General features: G+C 33.3%; 3 protein-coding genes and 1 long non-coding RNA gene across 4 annotated transcripts; all 4 read right to left on the bottom strand.

Moving 5' to 3' along the window:
- Positions 1-1,036: 1,036 nt before the first annotated feature.
- Positions 1,037-1,908, bottom strand: LOC109019641. The gene has a single exon (XM_019001984.2). The coding sequence runs from the start codon at positions 1,828-1,830 to the stop codon at positions 1,216-1,218; it is 615 nt and encodes a 204-aa protein (XP_018857529.1). The 5' UTR covers positions 1,831-1,908; the 3' UTR covers positions 1,037-1,215.
- Positions 1,909-6,994: 5,086 nt separating this feature from the next.
- On the bottom strand, positions 6,995-10,178 carry LOC109019637 (phosphatidylinositol 4-kinase gamma 4-like). The gene is made up of 2 exons (XM_019001978.2): positions 8,099-10,178; positions 6,995-7,619 (listed from the first exon to the last, which is right to left on the bottom strand). Exons 1-2 carry the CDS (start codon positions 9,461-9,463, stop codon positions 7,239-7,241), a joined length of 1,746 nt encoding a protein of 581 aa, XP_018857523.1. The 5' UTR covers positions 9,464-10,178; the 3' UTR covers positions 6,995-7,238.
- Positions 10,179-18,077: 7,899 nt separating this feature from the next.
- On the bottom strand, positions 18,078-20,609 carry LOC109019640 (calcineurin B-like protein 3). The gene is made up of 8 exons (XM_019001981.2): positions 20,425-20,609; positions 20,244-20,326; positions 19,921-19,980; positions 19,364-19,472; positions 19,180-19,232; positions 18,908-18,988; positions 18,703-18,815; positions 18,078-18,335 (listed from the first exon to the last, which is right to left on the bottom strand). The coding sequence occupies exons 1-8, from the start codon at positions 20,492-20,494 to the stop codon at positions 18,266-18,268; spliced, it is 639 nt and encodes a 212-aa protein (XP_018857526.2). The 5' UTR covers positions 20,495-20,609; the 3' UTR covers positions 18,078-18,265.
- Positions 20,610-21,272: 663 nt separating this feature from the next.
- Positions 21,273-26,906, bottom strand: LOC109019645. Its single transcript, XR_004798431.1, has 4 exons — positions 26,822-26,906; positions 26,269-26,354; positions 23,620-23,836; positions 21,273-21,957 (listed from the first exon to the last, which is right to left on the bottom strand). It is a non-coding gene; the product is annotated as an uncharacterized LOC109019645 (long non-coding RNA).
- Positions 26,907-27,404: the final 498 nt, after the last annotated feature.

Below are 27,404 nucleotides of genomic sequence, written 5' to 3'. Positions count from 1 at the left end.
TTTTATTGAGTCCACTATTAATACTTTTATTAGTCAAATTATGAAAATAATTTTATTATAAATTTAACATATTACATTAAAAACATCAACGTGTAAACTTCCTTTCACAAGATTTGTGCTTGAATTTAACACTTCACTTTAAAAGAATAAAACAAAAAAAAAAATTCACATTTTTTTAATTGCCAACTGTCAATTTTTTCGAAGGACACGTAGGACTAAGACTGTGTGTAGCTAACGTTGCTTTTTAAGTACTTTTAACTATTTGGCATGACTCCATTTAAAAATTAAGAATATTTTAAATAAAGTAAGAATAACAGTAAAATAATTATAAATAATTGAGGTGAATGTAATAAATGAGGTGACTCTTACCGCAAGATTTTTTTTTTTTTTTTATATTTTTTTAACTTTGTTGGGCCAACGTGCAAATTAGACAGAGAGACAAAGGACCTAATTTGCATTGGGATTCGAGTCTCCTTTGTTCGATTCTCTCATGTCTACGTGGGTGTGGGTGTCCCATTAGCTCGCTCGCACACTCCAAAACCACCACCGCAACTATCACACTCACAAGAAAAAAGCTACGCTTAACAGTAGCGCCAGGAATTAAAAAAAAGTTATACTAAGGGTGCGTTTGGAACTCAAACCACTCTCAACTCATCTTAACTCATCATTACAATTTTTTCAAATCCTAACACAAAATATAATAAATAATTCAACTTTTTCAAATTTCAAAATAATAATAATATTAAAAAATAATATTCTAACAATATTTTATCATCTTAACTCAACTCAACTCAACTCACTTCAACATCCAAACACAACCTAAATATGGTGTTTAGGGCATCCAACTTTGCTTATCTCCCAATTAATCTCCTCCTATTCATGCTAAAAAAAAGCAAACCCAAAAGCATATATCACCTTTGGCTTTCTACTTAATTCCTTATAACACTCTCAACACTACCCCAAAACTCTCTTCCTCAAAGCTTATGAAAATGGAAAAAAAAAAAAAAAAAACAAAACAAAAACAAAAAAGCTGGAAAAAACAAGACCTACTGCTCTACCTGAAAGCTCAAATGTAGATGCTTTTAGCAGAAGATTAATGACTTCTTTTATACACTTTTTTCCTAACAATTCTGGATAGTGCTACAAATTTGATACTAAAAAACAACCAAAAAGATAAACTAACTACAATTACACGAATTATGGAAGAAATAAGTGTTAGCAGTGGAAACCCAAGACAGATCCATCACTCACAGCCACGACGACCTTGCAGCCCGCTCTAGCGTCCACGTGATGCGTGAAGAAGTGCAGCACTCGAACCCGGCCCGCCATCTCCAGCCGTGACTCGATCTCCATGGTTGGCCCGATACGGAACCCACCCCCACCGCCAGTGACTCCGCCTCCGGGGAGGAAGGAGGTTCCCATGACGCCAACAGTACTCTGCGGAGCCGTCGTCAGCGGGAAGGACTGGACGGCGAAGGTGGCAGCCATGTACTGGGTGCGGCCGGCGTCGATCTTGCCTGCGGGTATGAACAAGAAACCGACCTGCCTGCCGGAGTAGAGTAGCCGGAGGGTGCTGTCGTAGTGGGAGAAGACGGCCCGGTTGGGGTTACGGACGGCGACGTACTGGGAGAAGGTGAAGTTGACGGTGCCGTTGGAGATGGAGAAGGAGGGAAGCTGAACGGCGTTGACAGAGATCTTGGCGTCGTGGGGCTTGAAGACGGTGAAGTAGACGATGAGGATGATGATGAGAACGAAGATTAAAAAAATGGTGGCCACAATGCATGAGGCCAGGTTGGTATGACCGGAGGGCGGCCTATGGGGCTTGCTCATGGCTCAAGATCGAGCACGAGGAGATCTGCGAGTATCCGAGTGAGAGAGATAAGGACTGGGAAAAGCCTGTCTCTAAGTAAGGTTTGGTAAATATATAGAGAAATATTTTATACATATAGTTAATTTTATAAAATTATTTTTATATAATTTCTTTACAGCAGAATTCAAATATATAAGGCAGGAAAGATGAGTCAAAAACTAGTAGCCTGTATTTTCTGTAAAATTTTGAACTTTTATTAAAAATGAGACTAAATTTTGGTTCATTTGCTTCTGATAATTTAGGGTTTATGTTATAAAAATGATCATAATTTGAAATAATGAAACATAATCTATTCTTTTAATTATTACTCCTTGTTAAGGTTTGTTTTGTAACCATCAAATCGAAAATAGAAAAATAGTCATTCTTGACCTACTGTGATTACTCAAGCTTTGGTTGGTGTAGTTTGAAGCTCATGAGGGTGGTCCGAAATAGCGGACGATGTCTGTATGTACGTCCATAATAATAAATATAAAATCAATATAACAAATATAAATAGAGAGAAAGACACATAAATTTACGTGATTTAATATAGGGCCTACATTCACAAATCGTTTGAGATGCAAATTCACTTTAATCTAAAATAGAGAACTGTGAACACATAATTTAAAATAGAATGACTTGTGATATTCCATACTAATTGATAAAAATATATGATATATGAAATCTCACATTATTTGAAAATGAGATCTTTTATTTATTTATTTATAATAATTCTAACAGGATTTTAATTATATCGGATCATTTTAAAAAATATGCCTAGATATAGTTTAGACCTCCCTTAAGCGTTACACAATAACTAGTTATAAGTAAAGTATATAATTATGCCATGTTTATTAAATATTAAATGTAATATTTAATTCATTTGCAAATTTTGTTATTTTTTAGTTTTAAGTTTTATGATAAAAGAAAAAGGTCGTGGAAATGAGAGTTGGAGTGGCGAGGCGTGCTGTTCAACTTCGATACTTGCTTTTTATTTTCACAAATGATTTATTAGATCAATTTTATAATAAAAATAATTTTATAATCTAACTTTGAGAATATTTCCCTTTGTTTATTGTTTTACTTCTTTTGTGTTTTTTTCAGTCCTGTCTTAGAGGTGGTTTTGGTTCGCGTACACAAGTTTTAGGAACATAATCTCGGTACAGATAAGCTTAGAATGTGGAATTCAATTCCCTTTTATTGATCAAAAGTGAGAATAAACTCACTTTGAATGGTACAATACAATCCGTTCCTTCCTTTTACAAATTTTTTTTTTTAAAAAAAAAAAAGAAAAAAAAAGAAGGAAAAATTGCATTGAGAAAAGTTAGATTGATATTTTATTTTATTTTTTTCTTCACTGTTGAGAAAGTATTTTTAAATGAGTTATTACTTTTTTTTAAATGTTTTAAGGGATTTAAAAAATATTTTAAAAAAACACTATATATATATTTATATTTCACTTATCAATTGCAATCATCGGTCTAGTCTCCTTTGGCCCCAGCATCACTCAAAAAATAAATCTTTCTTTTTTTTTAGAAAAAAAAAAAATGAAATCTTTTGGCTATGAGCGTGAAATTCGGTGGAAAAATGACATATGATGGGGTTGGTTTGTGGGTACTAAATAGTGTTGGAAAGGGTTGGCAAGGCAACAAATGTCTCTGACTGAATAATTGTGTGTCAGGACTCAAGGAAGGGTTTGCCGGAAAATGTTACTTTACCTATTTAACTTACCTTTTCATTCTAACACTTTATATATTTTTATTTTTTTTTATTTTTTTAGTAATTAAAAAAATAATTATTAGTATATTAATATTTTTTTATATTTCTTAAAAATGTTTTAAAATAATAAAAAAATATGAAAAAAAAATCCAATTGGCCTAGCAGTATAATGGAGCGGTACTACTCAGACAGTAGAATAGCACTGTTCAAGATTTACTATAATATAAAATGATATAATTTTATAAAAATGATATAATTTTATAAAAATGATATAATTTTATAAAATTATAAAATGATATAATTTTTATAAGATATTTTATAAAAATATCTCCAATTCAAAACATAATTATATAAAATATTATAAAAAATATTGCGTGTAAATTATTTTTCTTGGAGAGCCATCATTTTTCACCTACTGGAAGTTACTATAAATTCAAATTAATTTCTGTGTGTTTTTTATTTTTTAAATGTTAAAAAAATACACAAATATAGTAGTGATAACATTTGTAACTATTTAGGAAAAAATGCTAAATACAACTCCGCATACTTTAAAAAAAAAAAAAAAAGAATCTACAATTAAAAATTAGTTTTTTTCTTGTGAATTTTATAATTATTTACTTTTCAAAATGAGTGTGCGACACTTACATACTCTACTGCAAATATCATTTTTCTTCCTTACAATAATGCCTGCCAACTCATGCTGTTGTGCTGTGTAATCATACATAACATCATGCCCTAACAAGCAAGGCACTTTGTTAAACCAAATGTTTCAAATCTCATTTAATTACTTATCTACATATGCATTTTGTTGATAAAAAATAAATTTAAGTATAAATGAATCTTAAGGGGAAGTTGTATATACAATGAAGTCAAACACATCAACGAATTAAATATGAGCAATAAAGGGAACAAGCTCGCAAATGAAACTCTTAGAGTAATTTTATATTTCTCTTGATAAAATTTGAAATTGGATTAACACTCAAAATTAATATTTTATTAAAAAACATCAAATTGCATTTTCCACATGTGCATGACATATTTGAAAATTAAAAATTTCAAATTTAAATTTTTGAATTATGATTGATTGTCATCTTTCATATGTGCATGACATGATTAAAAGATTTGAATATTTTGAAAAGTAAATGATATTTTTTTTACAATCACGAGAAGTAAAATCTTGATTTGAATATTTTGAAAAGTGAATGATGTTATCTTTGACAATTACGAAAAGTAAAACTTTGATTTGAGTATTTAAAAAAGTGAATGATGTTATTTATGACAATTACGAAAAATAAAACTTTGATTTGAATATTTTGAAAATTGAATAACGTTGTTTTTGACAATTATGAAAAGTAAAACCTTGATTAGAAAAATTTTGAAAAGTGAATGATATTGTTTTTAACATGTGAATCTTTTTAAATTTGAAAATGAAGTCTCATATGCCTATACATAGCTCATTTGAGATTTTCAAAATCAATCACTACAACAAGAGCATACGCACATCAGTGCAAGTTTTACAATATTTATTCAAAACTTTCACTCTCTTCTCTACGCATTGAGCCTTAATTCTTGTTCATTTTGAGAAATATATAGTTTGCGTTGTGTTGTTTTTATTCCACTAATTGATGAGTGTTTTCCGATAACTTACCCACTATCAGTTCTTGTATCAATAAAGTAGTGTGTATAACTCTTGTGCGTGTAACGTGTTCTACACAGAGAATAGATGTTGAATCACCACGTGTAAGATAATTGCAAGTGTAGAAGATGTTCTACACGGATTTTTTATAGCGGCACTGCTCAAAGGTATAATAGGTTTTTATCTCCATCTGAAAGAAGTTGAATAGTAAATTTGTGAATTCTCAAGGGGTAGCTTGAAGCGAAGACGTAGGCAGTTACTCTTTATATTTATTACTGCTTCGTGTTTTGTTCATATTTTATATTGTATATTTGATTTATAATTACAAATTTTTAAATACAATCTAATTTATCTCCACTTGTGTTAGTCATCTGGCAACACACTTCGTCGACATTAAAGATCCATATCTGAGTTTATAAGAGGAAATGGTGACAATGGACTTGAAGAAGAAGATGCAAGTAGAGTTACAGATTGAGGAGCTTGGGTTCGTTTATGGTGGGGGGTGATATATAGATTATAGCCATTTGGATCGAAGTCCTACGTTTGATTTTCCAATCTAGCCGAGTAGTTAGGGCCTGTTTGGAGTTGGTTAGAGTGTTAAAAAATGTTTAAACAGTTTTAAAAGTTTTTTAATAAAAAATTTAGGTTATTTGGGTGTTATATATTAAAGTACTTTAAATATCAAATAAGCTAAAAAATATATTCGAAGAAAATTATCATTATCATTTTAATGTTTATTCTTAAAAGTGTTTTTTTGGAAAATTTGAGATGTAGATTATTAATGGACGAAAATAATCATACAACTTTCAGATTATTACAACTTTCAAACTTTTAGGAATATGGTCAATATCTTAAAAAAATCAAATGACCGTCATTTCTACCTCAAAAAGTATTTTTTTAATTTATTTCTAAACAAATATAATATTTTTTTAAAGTATTTTAAACATACGATTATCAAATAATAAATAAGTTTTTAATAGTAAAACGTATTACTTAAAATATAAGTAATAAGTCTTAAAATTATAAACTATATTTTCTACCACAATTTCAAACATACACTTAGAAAAGACCTGAAATATTTCGAATTTCCAATAGTATCAGTGACATGATATACATACAGTACACCTGGGTTTCTTTATAGGACTTATACTACTTTTTATTTTTGATTTGGTCATTACTCAATTATCTTTGTATGTATCATGCAAGACATGCATGCTGATGTGTTCATGCATTCAACAACAACCATTTGAAAATGTATCACATCAATTAATATGACTTGAAAATAATAAATCTAAGATGAAAAAGAGCTATTTGCTGCTCACTCAAGAAATATTAAAAAAAGGACAATGATACAACACGCTGTCTTCTCACTCATTCTCATTCGGAGTATACAAGATAATCCCGGCAGGCAATGGAACCTGAGCACAATACATACTCCTATTTGTAAATCTCAATTGCCTACAGTCATTAGAATCCATTTTCTTCGGATAACATTGAGGGTGCGATTGGATGTTAAAATGAGTTGAGATAATAAAATATTGTTAGAATATTATTTATTATTATTATTATTATTATTATTTTGAGATTTAAAAAAATTGAATTTTCTATTATATTTTGTATTGGGATTTAAAAAAGTTGTAACGATGAGTTGAGAGGAATTTTGATTCCAAACGAAGCCTGAATCAGTTCAGGATTCCAACCTTCAAAAGAAACACTTCACTGACTTTGGTTGGCTAGCCAACCAACAGCCCCTTCTTGGAAGAAATCAAGATTGAAGATCGACATTTCTGTACACAGCTCCGAATTGTAAATCTCAATTGCCTAACAGTCATTATAATCCTGCAGAGCACATCTTATTCATAATATTTTTTTTTTTTTTTTGTGGTTTCGACATCCCAATACAACCCCAGGTAACAGTTGACAGAAGTAAAGAGAAAAAGCTTCAAGCTTATACATAAAAAGATAAGCCATCCACATTTTGTATGACATTCAGTCCATCCAAAGATGGACCATTTAATAATACAAAGCAAAGTTTCATTTAGCGTTTTTATCAAGATGGGAATCCATGATCCGGAAGACAGCTTCAAGGAATGCAGCCTCACTCATGCCAGGGAGCAAGGAATCCTTGGCTTCACAAACAATCTTCTCTATAACAGATTCCTTTGTCACAGTTTCCCTGCACATAATGCTTCCAATGGCAAAGGGAGTGAGACCTCTCTCCACTCCTTTCTTCAGAAGCATGGTGGATATACGGAGCGTGCGGGCACACTCAAGTGTAATGTCCCCCCATCCATAAAATTTCAGTAGTGCTAAATCTTGTTCAGCATCTAGAGAATTTATGTACTCAATGGTGGCAGGAGAGTAAGGTTGGCGAGCTTGAGGCCAGTAAAGCCATTCAAAAGTACAATCTTCAAACTGCAAAGAGGGCAAATCGGCTTATAAATAAAACCTAATTGATCTCAATTTTAGTGAAACAAGATAACACCTTGTTTACTCCAGTCACGTTGGTGGGTAATAACAATTGCTACATAACTACAAAGTGCATGTTTGTTCCACATGTTTTGAAATATCAGCAACAAACTGCATCTCAAGTTCAAGAAAGCTCATAAAATCATTATACAAAACAAAGCTAAGCAAACAAAAAACGTTTAGCACAAAAACATGGAATGGTCCACACATGGTCTTAATTTTGCTTACCATGAAAGTATGAACGAAATGGGGTCTAAGCATATTTCAAAGTTAAAAAAGAGACCAGAAAATCGGTTATTTAATATGCCAGTCAGTTGTTATTCTTAGACTCAACTTAATTCCTACTTTTGCCAAAGCATGCAGGTAAAACATATAATGCATTAAACAATTAAAAAGAACCATGGCGAAAAGGAGAAGATACATACATTTTCGGGTAAGCAGTATCCATGATCAATTGGAATGAGTACATTCTTCCCCTCCTCCCCTTTGCGGAACAATATGTTGCCAGCATGCCTATCTGCATTTGCCAGTCTAATATCAAGCACACTGATCTTATGTACCTCATCCACGGGGAAAGCCCCGGGACCAATGTCCTCGCAACTTCCATCATTCTTCATGAACAATTGCAATGAGCCAATCTTAACATTCTTTGACGTGCAATTATACCCTCCCGGATGATTAAATCCTTGGTGCAAGCAGCGAACCATGGTTGTCGGGGCTACACCGGCAAATCCCATTGCTTCGCCTGATAGCATGCGAGGTCCAGCCCTAGGATGATCCAATATGTAAGCAGCAACTTCCCTCAATGCTCCTTCTCCTACCTTTGTTCCCCTCTTCAACCCTTCACCATTTGATGACACGGGTAGGCCTCTGGGATTGTGAACGGCCATGGGCTCCTCATCAATGGGCTTGAAAACGGCAACATATTCCTGACCAGATGAATCTTGCATGAAATAAGCTCCTCCGGTGCCTTCAGAGGACCTGATAGGTTGATTTCCTTTCTCTAAACCAGCGAATGCAGAGTTAATCATATCCCGAATACTAGAGGGAAATTCTACCTTTGTATTAACAACGATCGGTTCCAACCAGAAATCTCCACCTAGTGGCTCCCTCGTAACTACTTGAAGCGCCCCGGGTTGCTGATCTCCTCCAAGTCTGTCATGGCTCTCTTCAGTTGCAGTTGCTGCCACAACCAAAAGTTCCAACTCCTTCTCAACAGGCTTGGCTCTAAATTTTGCAGATTTCTGAACAACCAAATGAATCACTGCATCGTTATCCTTGCATATATCAGCAACACGTATCTGGTCGTTGAGCTTCTCGCCATTACAAAAAATTTCTTGGTCCTGAATATCAACAAAACCTTTCCCCTCCTCCTTCCAAATGCGTTGCTTGAGATACCCTACATTACGATACCGATCTACTTGAAACACAATCTCTTTTCCACAAATGGTCCTAGCGGTGATGAGTAGGAGATCGGAGAGCCTTAGGACCAAATGTAGAACATCCCCACCAGTGACACCATAGTCCTTGATAAGATCATCGTTCCGGGCCAATTCCCTACCTGCATAAACTAACTTTTGCTTCTTCACTACGAACCCTTTATATTTCTGAATTCTAAGCTTCACTGACGTTATCGAATCGGACTCCAATACACGCATAGGAATCACTGAACCGGCAACAGTAAGGTATATTAGGATCGATTCTCTAGAGCAAGGTTCTGGTCTGCTTCGGAAATTTCCGGCAAAATTCACCAGCTCTTTGCGAATCGGAGTAATATCAGCAATAGACATTGTTCAGATATCTTGAAAACCCACAAGAAACGCAGGGTCTGTTTCTTGTTGCGTTACAAATCTGAAATTACGAGGATTCTCAAACCTCTAATAAACCCATCAATATTTACAAACCCAACAAGGCCCTTCGATCAAAGAAACCAACTTTCTATAAGATTTTCTAAAAAACGTGAAGATTATATAACAAGAGAACACGGGAATCGGAATCTAAATCCCCAGAAGGAATTAAAATCCCAGAGATTCAAGAACAATTCCTTGTTAGATTGCAATAAAATGGAAACCCTATAACCCAAAACTGAGCGGAAAACAAATTCTTGGAGCTCCTGGGGCTGGAGAAGCTGGCTTCAAAGATGAATATTCTCCAACCCCAAGAGAGAAACATAATCTTTGCAATTCAGGATCCCGGTCTGGGACATGACGGGTATTTATCAACCTGTTGGGGACTAAAACCTCTCGAAAAAATGTTTAAGGATGAGCAATGCGATGGAGAGTGGATTCTCACCGGAGGAAAAGAATCGAAGGGAAATGGACGAAGACTGAGAGCTTTTAAATGGGGAGAGAAACTAATGGGTGGCGACTAATCGCAGATGAATTGAACCGGTGTTTTCCAAAATTCCCCGAATTGGTGTGTCATCGGTTTCGATTGGTGCGAGGTTTTCGCCGAGTTTTTTCTGGTCCGAGAAAATTGTCGCCGTGGAGACAGGGAAAAAGAGAATAGAACGGAATTGTAGCCGTTGGCTTTAATAGAAGTTTTGACCCATCGACAACCGGGACAGGATTTCGAAAGAATTGTTTTAAAAAACAATAAAATAAAATAAAAAGACAGGGACATGAGTCACTGACGACGTTAATTGCTTTGTAACGGCCGTTTATTTATACAAAAGAAAAAATATTTAACAAATCTATTTTTTACGCATTTCATACGTATTAGTAAAGAATATTGGTAACTTTTAGGATTATAATTTATAATAAATCTTACAACGAGTGATATATTGACTTATTGAATTTTTAAATAGTAAAATTCTTAGTAAAAAAATTAAAGATTCATTTGGACACTTAGAATATCTCAAAATATGTGTAAATAATAGTAAAATAGTTTTTAAATATAGTGAAATAATTTAAATTGAGATATTTTATTGAATTTTGAAAATAAGAGAGAAAAAATTGAATATAATTTTATAAAGTTTAAAAATTGTTTGAATATTATTTTTGTTTTGAAATTTGAAAGAGTAATATTATTTTTTGTATTTTTTTGAAAGTTAAATTTGTAATGATTAGATAATGATTAAATAAAAAAGTTAAAGACTTTATATTAAAAAGTATTTTTTATTTTAGTAATGTTTATGAAAGAAATATCTAAAAATATTTGAAAACACATTGTTACCGAACAAGGCCTAAGATACCCAAAGGATTTTTTAAGGGAAACTTACACATTGTTACATCCATTGCTTGTCTAAGATACCCATTATTTTACATATTTATCCATTGCTTGTCTAAGATACCCATCATTTAAGGGAAACTCTCATCATTTATTCAATCTTCCTCCGATCTTATCTATCTATTCATTTTTTTAACAGAAGGTATCTAATACAAATCCTTTCTGAAAACATGATCATCTAAATAAGCTGTTCGTTGTATTGGAGAATTTTAACTAGAAATTTCCCTTTGACGAGAGATTGAAACTATTTAAAATGTAACGCGTGAACATATAAGATAAGAGAGAACAAAAATTCAAAACGAAAAATCCTTCTTAATATTATATATTTGACATTATTGAGATGTGAATATATATAAACTAAACGAGGAAGCATCTCTTCAAATTCTTAAATCTTTTGTCGATGTTTGTATGCTTTTTGGAGACCTTCCGGATTCAAGGGCCCAAGTTCATTGCCGGTGCATCAGAAAAGGGTCCCAAATCCACGATGCGAATCTGTAAAAGGCACTCATCGCTCATCTCTCTTTTTGCTCGATTGTTCATGTCTACTGTACAAAATCTTGTAAACAATTCAAGCAATTCAGAGAGAGAGAGAGAGAGAGTAATAATATAACCCATTTGCCTAATGATGTCTCCAAAGCTTGGTTTATCTTTAATTATCGGAAGATCTGATGATGCTGGAGATCAGTGGTTCAGTAGATGCACCGAACGTGGGTTCTAACTTCGGCAAACTGCAGAGGTATTGGGATTGGGTTTGAGAAAAGTATCAAGAAATTAAAAGATGTGTAGAGTACTGTTTAAAGCTTAGATAAATGCAGTTGCATTATTATGTCTAATGCAATGAAAGAGTCCGTAGGGTGGTAGGTGTGGACAGGAGCTTCTATTATGGGTTTCCTTCCCTTCAGTGGTAATATTATTTTTGTAATATATTTTATAAAAATATCTATAATTTAAAATATAGTTGTGTAAATAATTATATATCTATTATTTTCCTTTATTAACTCGTCTCAAATGCTTTTATTTCGCTCTTGATTCTCGGGCATAAAGAAGTTTGGAGAATTTTTTCAGAAACAATTGTTCAGAAAAGTCCTGATATTTACATATCAACCTCTGCTAAAAAAACAAAACAAAACAAAGAAACCTTAACGCGTCTCAGAAAAATTTAATCGACTTCTTATTTATTTTAATAACGATTAATGATTTATATAAATTTTAAATATATAAATTTTGTACAGTTATTTTATTAAAAAATTACTGTCTTTTTTTTTCTAAAGAATTACTCTGTCTATTTGTAAAGAGTAAATTGTAATGATATATATGTATAATTATTTTTATAATTATTTATACAACTATATTTTAAAATGAAAATATTTATATAAAATAATATTATTTTTATAAAATATTTTATAAAAATATCCTTAATTTAAAGCATAATTATATAAAAAATTATAAAAATAATTAGATGTCTATTATTTCTCTTTGTAAATGTTCAACTTTCTGTTCTCCAGTGTTTCCTCGAGTCCTGAGAATCTGAGATCCTTCGGGTCAGTCGACGACGTTCCTCCGGTGGCCGTTGGTGGGAAATAAGAGTATGAGAAATATTTTGGATTCAAAATTCGAGATTCAAAAAATATTTTGAATGAGATTTTTTTTTTACTGAATGATTAAAAAAATATTTTTTAATAATATTATAAATTTTTTTATTTTTTTAAATATTTATAATAATTAAAAAAATACATTAAAAAAATTATACTATTTAAGATATTTTTTAAATTCAAATTCGGAACTCGTAACAATACTTTGAGTAAAAATAGTCTGCTGTTCCACTCTTATAACGCTATTTGATGTTTGTATAATTTTTTTATTATTTAATAATTAAAAAAATAATTTTAAGTATATTAATATATTTTTTTATTTTTTAAAAATATTTAAATATATTAAAAAAAATAACCGCAGTGTGGGGCAGCATTGTAGCCCCACTCGGGAAATAAACGTTATGTCGGTGAGTCATGTTCAAACGTGTCATTGTTTGATTGGAGAAGAGACTAAACTTGCTCTATCTTATCGTAATGTGCGTTTTTTTCGAATTAAAGCAATGGCCCGTTATAGCCGCCCCTTCCCATTTTCCCTCGTCCTAAAAAATCAATTTTTATTAGCTTTTATAAATCTCAAAAGAGAAATGATACTTGCAGTCGTGAGCGTGCAGTCGCCGTGCAGTCGCTTTAAAAAAAGTGAATAAATAAGGGACCCACCTGAAAAGAAATTAATTTTTTAATAGTGGACCCCACTCTTTTTCAAAGCGACTGCACGACGTTTGCGCATTCCACGACTGTATGTAGCATTACTCATCTCAAAATTATCTCATTTTATTATCTTGATAAATATTATGGGTGTAATCGGTCTGATGGTCTGGTCCAGATGAGTCACAAATTTAAAATTTTGATCCATCATTTTTATCAGACTGAATTGTTGGCAGTCGATTCGATCGGTCCATGAGCATTTTTTTATATTTTTTTCTTTTTTAAACATAAAAATTAATACAAAAACTAATTAAATTAATAAAATTAAAATTAAATAATCTCTTTAACATTTTATATATGATTAATAAAATATTAAATAACTTCATTGTATATATGATCAATAGTAATTTCTTAAATAAAAATTACATAATGAGTAATTTTATATATAATCGTGAAATATGTAAACGTTGCGTAATCACTTTGAAAAAAATTAGGGTCCAATATTAAAAAAATATTTTTTTTTACGTGGATCTCATGTTTTATTCATTTTTTCCAAAACGATTACGCAGTGATTGCACAATTCATAGTTGCAAATATCTTTTTTCTTACATAATTATCTTATACAACTATTACATAAAATAATATTATATACAAAATATTTTATATATATACATTCGGTCCGTCTCTGTCTATTGCGGTCCAAAAAAATACACCTCGAGACCAACCAATTAGACTATCAGTTTGGTCTGATCCGGATCGAACCATTCGATCTAGTCAATTTTTTCAGTCCAGACCAATAATCTTATAGACATAATAAATATTGGCCTCTTTTGGGTTGTGATTTTTTTGTTTTGTTATGGAGGAGATGGAGAAAAAGAAAAATTACTTGGATGTTGAGTCTTGCAAGATGATGTTGTTTTCTTAATTTGCTCACATCTCTTTGGGCTCTTTTTGGATGTGTTTGAATGAAGTCCATATTTTTACAAAGGGCTTACACGCTTGCATGAGACTTGTGCATTTGGGACTTGTATATATAATTTCTCATTTGAGAATATCTGTGAATAATAATGAGTTAAGATATTTAAGTTGGTTGTGTAAGAGTGCATGTTCCATTGAGATGTGTTTAGATGTATAAAATAAGTTGAAATATTTTTAACTTTTTATGAGAATCTTATGCTCATATAAAACAGTTATTTCCGGACGATGATGGCTTTTCAGATGAGGATGCCCTTTGGCTAGAAGATGAAGACGAAGATGCAATGGATGAGACGAACATAGTTTATATGATGTGGATGACAATGCAAAATGGTGGAGGTCGAATCCCAATGCCCCAATACAATATAGGTATTCGGGAGATTAATATATTCAAGCAGTTTTGAATAGAAACTCTTAGATCTGCTGTGAAATGTTTCGCATGGAAGTTACTGCATTCCGTTATGTATGCGATGTGTTACGAGAAACTATGATTATGAAGCCTACAGTGAGGACCTCGGTGGAGGAATCATTGGCCATGTTTTTCCATCTTGTTGGTCATGCACAAGGTCAACGTGACATTGCGGATTGCTTCTAACATTCAAGTGAGACTATTAACCACCATGTAAATATGGTTATGCGGGAGCTGCATGAGTTAGGGAAGACTGTGATTAGGCCAACACACATAATTGGGGAGCATCCTTGGATTGCAGGAAATTTCCAAAATTATCCATGATTTGAGGTAATGACTTCCCGACTTTTAAACGTTTGTATTCCATTTTTTTGTTTAATTAAAATATATATAATTGTTATGATTGAGATGCGTTTTATGATAATGATTTTGTATAAATGTCTTGGGGCGATGGACGACACAATGATTTCAGCTGTGGCATCCGCTAATGTACGTAATGCATTTAAAAACCGGTATGGCCGAATTGCACAAAAAGTCTTGTGCGTCTGTGACTTCGATATGAAGTTTGTATGTGTATACAGGGTGGGAGGGAACAACCCACGATGCACACATTTTCATGGATGCATTAAGTCGAAGTCAGAGTCAATTCCCATGGCCACAAGGCGGTAAATTTTATTTACAAGAATAAATAGAAAACGTTGTCTTTTGAAATTTTGTAAGTGTATTTATTTCACAAAATCACTAATTCATGTTAATTTAAAAATGTGGTTAGGTTATTATTATCTTGTCGATGCAGCTTTTTCCTGCATAGAAATGTTTATGCCGCCTTATCTATGAGAAAGATATCACCGATCAGATCGTTATGGTGCATATCGCTTTTGGGGATATAAATATTATTTCAACTATCATACCTCTCTACAAAACATTATTGAACGTACATTCTCTTTGTTGAAAATGCGGTTTCCAATTTTCTATGTCATGTCTCGATATCTCCCCGCCAGACAAAGCATGATCGTTATTGCATGTTGTACACTACACAACATGATTAAAGCGGTGAAGCCTGATGATGGGTTCATTCAGGGTGTATTGAATCATTGGTCCTCAATGCAATATATGGTTGTGGATGCTGATGCGGGTGAATATCTTATGTGGTGGACATGTCCAATGCCCAAGCAATGAAGGCAATAAGGGATGCGATTGCATTACCGATGTGGACACATCAAATTGGCCAATGAATGTGATATTGACATGTCTCATTTATGTCTCTTTGTATTGTGGTTTACCATGAATTTATGTTCCGTATGTAGGCTGATGAAATATGTATTTTTGTTTGAACGCTAAATTATGAAACATGTTATAATTTCTAATTGTATTTTGAATTTTGGGAGCAAAACGATTTTGCAAATTTGTTAAAGACATGTAAGCATGTTTGTGGATTGTGGATTGTGTATTTAACATCAACCAATTGAAAAATTACTATGTATAGTTTTTGGAAAAAAACATGCAATGCTTATTGATATTAAAAAAAATTGAAATCTAGTAATATTTTATGACAATTCACAAACTATAGATATTTGTTTTCATATATAAAAAAAATACCTTAGAAGAAATTTTGGTATATTTGAATATTTTCATAAAAGAAATTATTATCATACATTATTTTTTAAATATGTTCGAAACGATTTATGCTGGAAAACTTTGAATGAAATTTCATAATTACTAGCGTAATTTCCCTTCAATTTCCCTTTACTATGTACAAAATCTATTTATACATTATTATAAAATCAACAAATTTTTGGACATTATTTTGTAATTTATGGTATTTTTTCTTTATTTTTGGAATTATTTATACATTAAAATATAAAATCAACAAATTTCCTATTTAAATAGTGTAATGTACGTTACTGTGGGAGATTATTTTTTCTTTATTTTTTTCAGAATTTTCCCCATTACTAAAGTAATTTTGGAAATTTCCATCTATAAATTTGAAATAAATATAATCATTAAAATATATATTCATAATTACACAAATATCTTATCTATCGAATGGGGCCCACCATATCTGCATTCCAAAAAAAAGTTAAAACATCTCATTTCACATTTACATCCAAACATAACCTAAAAGAGTTTACGAAGCCGAGCGTAGTCTACCATAATATGCTATGATACTATTAACGGCTCTTCTTGCGATAACGTGATGTGGGGCCGGTTTACAACCTTGCACACATAATTAAGTATGTGGGCCAGTATGATAAGTAAGATAAGTCAAATTAGCCAAGATAAGTCATGCAAGTTGTAGCATACGTATGAACAATCATGATTTAAGTTTTCAGGATGAAATATTTTATGAAAAACCTTATATTAAGTATGTTTATGTTATGATGGGTTTCTTACTGAGTTATCGATTCATTTTAGTTTGTTTTATATTTTTAAACTACCTCAGATCAGAATATTTATGAGGTAAAGCTGCAGGAAGAGATTTAGTCCAGAGAAGTGTGACAGTGACCTAGATCATGTACATAAATTTTAAGTTATGATTTCTTTATGACACAAACTTTGAGAGATTTTAATAAATGATTTCGTGCACTCTCATTTACGATTTTAATATTTTAATTCAAAATGACTCTATTTATTATAAGGAATCTTTGTGCCTGACGCTGCTTATAAAAAAAAACAAATATATTTTTAAGTCAGATTCAGTAGTAGCACTCTGGTTCCTTTGATTTTCTAAAAAAATGACGTATTTCTTAACTATGGGGAGTGGAGTGTTACAGATGGAGTAGTCAATTAAATTCCAAACTTCTTAGAATAAATTGTTTTTATGACATAAATTTATTCAGTTTATTTCATTTAAATTTTAATATTATTGGGAAACATATTTTTATTAAATAATTATTTTTATGAAATAAGTGTTAATTTTATTTTATTAAGTATGAGATCTCTTGGCGAGTTATTTTCATGAAGACACGTGACATTCCTAACCTATGGGAATGGTGTTACAATATATATATATATATATTATTTATATAATAGGTGTACAAGTTAATTATGTAATTTTTTCTAATCTATCACATTGACCATATAAAATTTAAAATAATATATGCTATTAATTAACTAATATATCATACAATATGTGGTATGATAATATATGTTATTATATGTAGATACATACTCTATTAAAATACTAAGTTACTAACCGTTAGCTAACGGTCCAGTCCTTAGGGGTAATTGATCCGGAAAAAGGATGGACCGAAATTTTCGGTCCGTGATCCCAAATCGGATTGATTACACTCCTAAGTTGTATCGCCGTCGTACTCTTTTATTATAATCTGAAATAAAATTTTCTGTAAATTTGTAAATGTAGATATAAAATCAAATTACATAAACCTTGTGTCATGTATGATTGATTCTATTTTTTCATTTTCTTTTTGTCTAGTTGTTCTAAAAGTGGATGCCATACTGGCAGACAATGTGGAATGGTCTGAACACAAAAACGTGCTAATCCCATGAACTTGGAGGATATGGTAGTTCCGAAGGTAAAATGATCCAACGCAAAAAGCTTCAAGTATGGCAAAGTGCTCAACATATGGACAAACATTTGGTTCTGAAATCATACTTGGTTTACATATCCTCTTCTATTACTGACCAGAATAGGCCAGAAAACTAAATAGCACTTGACCTGGATTGTAAGATTGATTTCGTGTATAAATTGGCAAATAATGATAAGGAATATATGTTTTTCTCTATAGAGATTCTTTGCCATCTTCACAGTCTGATCTCACCAGGAAACTAGGAAATGCAGTTGTGATGTCCCTGCAATGAAAAAAATTATGCAGATATTAAGTTCTAAAATGGTTGTAAACGAACCATGAAAATGGCGATTGAAACAAAGATGTCAAGGCCATATCCTTCTATTGCAGCTTGTCAAGGCTTTATCTAAGATGATGCAAAGACATCTAGAAAGGCAAAGCTGAAGACCAAGAGTATCATTATCACTAGGCAGTATCCAAGCATATCTTTTCCAAAGATTTTTAAGGGTAGAAAATTGGGCATCTAATTCCAATATTTGGTTTTTGTTCGCTAGACCTCTCTACACGAGGTTGTGAGTAGGACTCAAAGCCTGCTAGACTAACAAATTGATCATACAGAGAAATATACAAACAGGATGAAAGGTATTTACTTTAAATATGGGATGGTCATATTGTTCAGTATGGATGGATTGCGAGACACAAACTCTTTCCACTCTTCCATGTCAATTTTTCCATCTCTTTTCATATCTGCTTCTTCAAATGTCTATACAGTTACCAAAAGAAAGATATTGTTAGTGACAACATAATTACATGGAGGCCTTACATGATGTTGCGCCATCTAACTGCAACGCATACCTTCTCAATAATGGATTCAATGATATCATCAGAAAGGAACATATCTGAATCCTTCAGAAACTCCAAAAGCATTTTCTTGACCTTTTCATGAACGTGTATGGCACTCATTTTGTTAGATAACATGACAATTTGAAGATACTCCGCAATTAATCATGCTTGCATGAAGTCAATCACAATTCACACAGATTAGTTTACAAACCATGTTAGTTTACAAGCTTTTTCAGATTGTAATGTTATCTAACAAGAATTAAGGTCAAAATATCACTCTTTACCTCCTCGCGTTCAATAAAGCCAGATTTCCATATATCGTATATTTGAAATGCAACTGAGACATCAGATCATATAAAAGCTTTAGTACAGTCTCAAAGCATACGCGCAATTATAATGGCACAAGCAAATAGAAAATTATAAAATATGTAGTGATAATAAAATAAAATAAAATAAAATAAATCATACAAGCAACTTTTTCTTCTTGAGATGCTTCTGGGTGGAATACGCTCAGAGATCGAACAAACTCTTCAAATTCTATCACCCCATCATGTTTGGAGTCAAACAAGTAGAATATCTGTTTGGATGGGCATGCACAAACATGGATGTCACAAAAATGACAAAAGAGAGATTAGGATGACTTGAAAAAAATCTGAACTTTAAGAACAAAAGTCAGAAATGGCTGTGATTAGTGAATAAAAAATAACTCGTTTGTTTTCACAGATAAGATGAGTCGAGATAAAAGTTGAAAGTTGAATAAAATATTGTTAGAATTATATATATTTTTAATATTATTTTTGTTTTGAGATTTGAAAAAGTTGAATTGTTTATTTTATTTTGTATGAAAATTTGAGAAAGTTATAATAATTAGATTAGATGAGATGAGTTGTGAAAACAAACAGGGCGAAAGCAAGACTAAGAAATCTAGAAAGCACGATTTGGCCCTGAAAGTTTTTGTTGTCATTCTACATCAGGCATTTTATCTCTAATATAAATAAGGTAATTAAAATAGCCAGGAAGCTGACCCTGTCTGCAAAGAGACTTTGTTTCTTGCTATTCCTAAACAATCCAAGCTGAAACTCTTCCTGCAAACTCAGAAGTGAGTTCAGAATATATACTAACATATGAAAAAGACTTTATCATGTATTCTAGTAATAAAAGGTCGACTCAAATAGTCAAGGTTAATACAATTAAGTTGAAAAAAAACAATGTTATCTGAACAGGTCTGCCAGTTTCATATCAACTCGTGTTGCATCTGCATATTATGAAGTAATCTAGCCTACATGATCATGATCATACGTATATATATATATGAAGTGGTTCTGGGAGTGATGGGTGAAATACTTACTTTGCTTATAACCCCATCACTAACTATAGAACTGCTAAGTTTCATGAACAGCTTGTACAAAGTTTCAATCTCGGTCACGTTAACTGCAATAATATAAGGCGTACAGATGCATTTAACAAGAACAAACCAGGAAGGAGATTCCTACCTGAGAATGAGTAAAGGAAAAGGAAGTGAGACTTACACGGAGCTTGAGAGGCGAGAACATTTAGCTCTTCACATTTAAGTCGCTGCTTTATGCAAATGCAGCCCATTGTAAACCCTCAAGGTTAATTAAATGGCTTTCTTTTGTGGAAAACCTGGAAAGAATGCTGCTGTGATTTCGTGGTTTCGTTCACCGACTCCCAACAAAGGCTTAACGTGCAACTGTAAAATATTCTGTGTTTTATCCGTGGTTGCAAATCTCCGCTACTCTTTATTTTATTTCCGATTCAGCACAGTGATTTGATGATGATGCCTTTAAGGACAGATGCTATCCTACTGTAAAGAAATCATCTATAACATCTGCTTTTTTTACACGAGCAAAAATTCCTTTTTATTTATTTATTTTTTAATTTTTATGTTTCATCAATATCATTTTATGATATGGAACATCAAAAGGTTTTTCACCAGGTGACAGGCCAAAAAGGCAACGAGTGCACCCAAGGGGCTTGCTACCCCGCTGATCATGTTCCCACCAATTTCGAACCCAATGCTTAGCAGGTTCTCCACGATGCTTAATTCTCGATTTGGCGGTGATTCTTGTGGTCTGGAACACTTTGTGGACAAATCAGAAGAGGAATACAAGATTTTGTTGCGTCATTTGTAATCCATGGGACTGTTGAATTGTTGAATTATTGGAGCTCTTAACATGTACTTGAAAGTTACACACACACACACACAGTTGTTGGCGTGCATTCAAAGATCTAGAATCAAATTTTCTCAACTTAATTTAACGGTGAAGCCTACGTATTAAATGCCTTCCAAAAAGTGTGATGGTACAAGATAAATACAAGACTAAAGGAAGGGAGAGAGGCAGAGAGCTGAAAAGAAGGCAAATTACAGGGACTTCTTTCTCCAACTTCATCTTTTTCCTCTCTATTGACTAATTCACAATGTAACAGAATAAAATGGAGCTGGGAGTTTGTTTTCTTGATAATAATGCAAATTTCATTGATTAAAAACTCTGTAACAGAGATTGAATGCACTCAGGAGTTTCCTCCATGTCAACAATAAAATCTGTAATGCCTAATGCATTCTTGCCTAGAGTGTGAGCAACTATATTGGCTCTATGGATGTGTCTGATTTACCAGTGTTCAAAATTTTGCAGCTGGAGTCTGATGTCTGATACTAGCATTCCAAAACAAGTTCAAATCTTCCACAGTAGTTTGGACAGCCTTCACAACTTTGCTTGCAGCTCCCTCTAATATTATTCTTCTCAAGCCCAGTTCACCACCAAAAATATCTGCTTGAAGAGCTGCATAAGTTTCTGCTACTAGGGGGTCTGGGACCAAGTCTTGCTTCTTCCTTATTGTGGCTAAAACCTTGCCCTCCCAATCTCGAACAACAACCCGAATACCACCTTGCAGTGTAGCCTATCCCCAGCAGCTTCCCAATTGATCTTGAAAAAGTCTCTTGGAGGAGCTTCCCATTCTTCCACTCGATTGGTAGTAGGTGCTGGCTGATTGGTTTCCCCATGTTTAGATTCTCTAAGCTCTTGCAGCGGCTGATATGCACTCTGCAACAAAAAGTTTGGGTGAGTGAGAGTATCTTTAAATACAAACTCATTTATTCTCCTCCACAGTTTCCATAGTATGACTGCAAGTTCTTCCATCTCCTCCTTGTTTAGCTTTAGAAACATTTCAACCATGAGTTCCTTAAGGCTCTTGTGAGAGACCCTGCTCTTTTGGATTTTCTTTGAGCACTGCCCCCAGACATCACTAGCAGCAGTGCATTCCCATAATATATGTTCAGTGGTTTCATTTTCCTGTAAACAAAGAGGGCATTGGGGGTTGTCCACAATTTTCTTTTTGAACAAGTTCATTTTTGTAGGCAAGACATATTAAGACAGGCTATCCACAAAAATATTTTGGCTGCAGGTGGGAGTGCCAATTTCCAGATCTTGGTCCAGGTGCCCCTGTCTGAAGTGCTTTGTGAACATTGGCCTTGTGATCTTCTTTTTACTTCAACTTGAAGATGATATGCACTTCTTACAGTAAAAAACCCATTGGCAGTGCACCTCCACATAATTTGGTCTGGCCTATTACTATGACTTATAGGAATTTGGCATATGATATCTGCTTCTTCTTTTGAAAACACTACTTTAACTAAGTTTAGGTTCCAAGCCACCGTATCAGTATCTATAAGTTCAGCAACCTTAGCTTCTACATCCAGGATTTCTTTGTGGTTGGTTGGGGCAACCATTTGTCTAACCAGATTTTCCCTGATTTGCCATTGCCAATCCTCCATAGTAAACCTTCCTCAAGCAAAGGTCGAGCTGATAAAATACTCCTCCATACAAAGGAGGGGCTGCTGCCCAACTTTGCTTGAAAAAACTCAGTTTTAGGAAAGTAATTTAATTTAAGATTTTGGCAGCAAGTGAATCTGGGAACTGTAATATGCTCCAGCCTTGCTTTGCTAGCATTGCTAAGTTGAAGTTCTCAAAATCTCTGAATCCCAGTCCACCTATAGCTTTTGCTTTCCCCATTTGAGCCCATTTAATCCAATGCATTCTTCTTTCCTGGCCTATTTGTCCCCACCAGTACCCTCTCATCAGTTTATTGATTTCCTGCAGGCCTTTAGGGAGTTTAAATACTCCCATGCTATATGTGGGGATGGCCCGAATTACTGATTTGATGAGGTTTTCTTTCCCTGCTTGTGAGAGAAACTTCATTTTCCAGTTAGTTAATTTACTCCTCACTCTATCTAGGATACCTTTAAAAACCTTGTCTCTGGATCTTCCTACCAAAGCTGGTAATCCTAGATATTTCTCATACGAACCTGTGGATCTAATTCCTGCAATGCTTGCGATAAGGTCTTTGGTTGCTGTCCTTGTATTGTTGCTGAAAAATATGGATGTCTTGTCTTTGTTCAACCTCTGTCCCGAAGCTTGTTCATAGAGTTCCAATAATTTGAGCAACCTACTCCATTCCAAAGATGAAGCCTGACAGAACAGCAAGCTATCATCTGCAAAGAACAAGTGGTGGATGTGGAGCTGTCCTTGGAGCTGGGAGTTTTTGTTGAACTCATATTCACAATGTAACAGAATAAAATGGAGCTGGGAGTTTTTATTAAACTCATATTCGTGATATGAAGGGATTTTATTGAAGTACACAGAAAGTATACATGACTTCACTCAACAATCAAAGGGAAAAGTGCTATAAAATCTTGCATCTTTTACCTTGAAATCTTGTAACCTCCAGCCTATGCAACATATATAATGTTGCCACTTCAGCTGCAACCACGATTGCTCCAAGTTCTCCAAAGAACATGTCCCTTGATGCATTGAGCGTCTAACAGGAAACAACTTATATGCTGTCGGACATCATTTCAGCATCCATTTCTCCTCTTAAAAATCCAAGTGAAGCAGAAAGCTGGGAAATGCCAGGGTTATGCCCCTGGAAAATGTAAACCTTATATGAAACTATGCACTTATAATAAAATATATCGAAAAGAAATATATATCTCAGCAGCAAAGCAATCTAAAATGATTGGCTCATGTTGTTGGTGAAAATCCTTTCTGCAAACTGCTTATTCTATTACAAAACCATCTATTGGTTTTCTTTGAAGAAGAAAAAGGAAAGGATGTTAACATATGAAACAAAAAAAAAAGGACTTTTAACATTTAACATTGTCAACAAACTTCTTCATAGAATTTCTTGTATCAACATATGGTTAGTGACACATTACGTGTATATAAAATTTACTGAGATAGACTGATGGAAGTCGAGTGTACAATGATATGAACAGAACGGAAGGGCGCACTTTAAAAATGGAAGTCATGTTCTTTATCAGGGATGGATTCTTAGCTACAAATTCCTTCCACTCCTCTTGATCAATCTGACTCCATCATTGTCTAAACAGATTGCACCATAATCAGAAAGTTCGATAGAAGAATAAGTGAGAACATGGGGAAAACACAGAAATTTATGAAGTTTAGCACACCTTATTGACATTCGCTTCCATAATATCATCAGATTCGGTTGGAAGAGCCAATACCATCTCCTTCAACTTCCATGGCAATAATCGAGAGAATAAAAAATGTAGTTGTTGGATTTTTATAAAAACTCACATGAATATTGTGAGTTCAAGGCTAATAAAAACTGGGCCAATGACCTTGCAGCCTGATGACATCTACCCCCTATTTCATAAGGAATGTTTGGGGATTGCACATTTTACCACCCAAAATTACCACGTGATTCTTAAATGTCTCACCAAAATACAACTCATAGAATTCAATCATTTTTAATATAAACACATATAATGTTAATAAAATACCCCTAATATAAATAATAATAATAAAAAAAGGTCCCTTCATATATTTTTCCTAGGATTTTAGAAGCGAAGTGTAGCAACTTTTAACTCGATTTCGACAACATTTTCAGAAAGCATTTTCCTATATTTGCATTTTATCATAGTAATAAGTGTTTTTTGAGATTTCTTTTTATGTAGTAGTAAGAATGATTAGGTAAATGTTTGTGAAATGCTTAAGTGAGGATACATTGAAAAAATAAATAAATAAATAAAATACTTTGAAAAAAAGTTTTGGGGGGGTTTCCTCCCAATATAGCTTATAGGAAAGCGTTGTCCTTAAAAAGAATCTGTCTCTCACATGCTGAAAGGACATGACAATTTAATAGATTACATTGGAGGAGTTTTCCTCCAATCCAATTTGGAGGGAGACTTTGTCCAACTGGGGATATCCTCCCTGGATGGGCTCTACTCATTTCAAGTGTTAGTGCTATTTGACAAAAGTAGTGAGAATTGACCAATAATATCGTGGAAGATGTTAGCAACTATTGTTGTCATCAACAGCAATTTGCAATCTTATCAAATAAACAATGAGGTAAAGAGGAAAGTTTTCAGTACTCATACAATGTATCTGGTCTGCCTCAGATCATACAATCTAAATGCAACTGCTAGAAAATATTTTCCCATCTTAGCATTCATAAGAGTAACGGACAAAGCGGGGGAATTTTTTTTTGAGTAAAAATGATGCATATCATATAATGCAGGGGATATTTACATATTTACATTTAAGATCAATATGCTTCCAGGTTCCTAGAACATACATCAAGAATAGAACAGAACGATAAGGTTTCATGAAAATTTGGGGTACATGCAATTTTGACTGCTTCAGGTGCATTTGGGTGGAAGATGTTTAAAGACAGAACAAATTCTTCAAACTCAATAACCCCATTACACTTAACATTAAACAGATCAAATAACTGCAATAAATTGTGGTGCTAGATTGCATAATATCAGCTGCCCCGAGATTTGGAAACTGGGCAATCATAAAGTTAATTTGAGTGATGATGAGCAGCATCAAGCCACAGCAGATGATTACAAAGTTATTTTACAGTTCTTTTAGTTCATGATAAGACGTTTAGATCCATTAGACACTACTAAATTCAATTCAAATTTCAGGATATTGACAAGTTGGATTTCTTTGACACACAGATACAGCTACTTTGATGGTACATTGCTTGTGATCGCATGAAGTACCCAAACTATAGGGCTTTTTTTATTTGTTACTGCAGCTGCCCTCCAAAAGGTCAAAATAGTTCAGATGACCTCAACGTAAAATGTGAAGATGCAATTTAAAAGATTAAAACTAGAACAAGAAAATGCAAGCTTCCTGAACATAGAATGTCAAGTAAATTAGCACACAAATACACAAGTTACCTTAAATTCAAATCAGAGAGCTAAGAAGCCTATGCTAAATTTCAACTATATTAATTCCAGAGTTCAACGTGTACCAAGCTGCCAACACTAGCTCATGAAAACGCACAAATAAACAGCTTTAAAGCAAATACTTTGATGAATATACCTTGTAAATAAGACCACCATTAAGTATGGTACTACTGCTTAGTTTCTTGAATAGATCATACAGGGCCTCAATTTCATTGACTGCAACTGCAAAAAACGTAAAATAGGATTACTATTTAGGGGTTTAGCAGCTGTAAATTTAAATGTTGTTGTAATTGCGAACTTTAGTGTTGTTAAGGTGAAAGAGTTCAACGGCAGCTAAAACTCTGGTTTCTTTTTCTGAGGTCACCTGTAAATTTACAGTTGCCTGAAGTGTAAATTCTTAAAAATTGACCAACTCTATGCTTTCAAAACTATGAAGCACGACAGTGCAAAATAAGTCAACTGCTTAAGGAGCCTGTTTTGCAGACCAAATACAAAACTCTTTCTATGAGCGTGATGCTTCAAAGAGATGCTGCAAATATGGGTGTAGGACCCAAGCCAAGACAAATAAAAATCAAAACTAAAATCATATTGGAAGATGAGAAAATCAAATCTGAATTAGTCTCAGAGGGTATTGCTAAAGTTGATGACGAAGAACATGATCACGAGCTCTTTTCATAAACCGACCTCACCTGCATGGTCTTTTCTTTGAAGGGTCAAAAGCTGTTCACTTTCATGGTTTCTCCCGTCTGCATGACTTGTCCTGCACTTGTTGCTGTGTCTGTATATGCCAACTCCTAAGCTTATATTTAAGTCAATGACGTCGCCCTTTTGGCTTTTATCTCCAATAACGATTTAAGAAGGAGAGATATATAAAACGAATCTTAATATTTAATAATGTACAGACAATATTAAATACGATGTACATAACCACATCTTTTTCTATCTAATTAAGGTAAATTTATCAACTCGAGGATAAATAAATTATATTTAAAAATTGAGTTACTTTCCCATATGTTGCAAATCTAGGACCAGTTGTATATTAGAGAAAGTCGGAGTCATTGCTCCGTTGCTTTGTGCGGGTGTGCTTGTGCTCCAAAAACACAATCTAACATACGGATACGAAATTGCAATTAAAATCTCTATTGAATGAGCTCTTCCATGTAGTATTTCGAGTTTCAAGAACATCTTCGGTGAGGGATTAGATTGTTGATAAATAAGGTGTTAAGCGAAATTTATAACCAGTAGAAAGGGAAGTAACAGCTGAGCTGGTTA

Source organism: Juglans regia, chromosome 2, assembly GCF_001411555.2.
Source record: "Juglans regia cultivar Chandler chromosome 2, Walnut 2.0, whole genome shotgun sequence".
In the NCBI taxonomy this organism is placed as follows: domain Eukaryota; kingdom Viridiplantae; phylum Streptophyta; class Magnoliopsida; order Fagales; family Juglandaceae; genus Juglans; species Juglans regia.
Note: the sequence above shows the minus strand (reverse complement) of the source record. Positions and strands in the feature narration are given on the sequence as shown.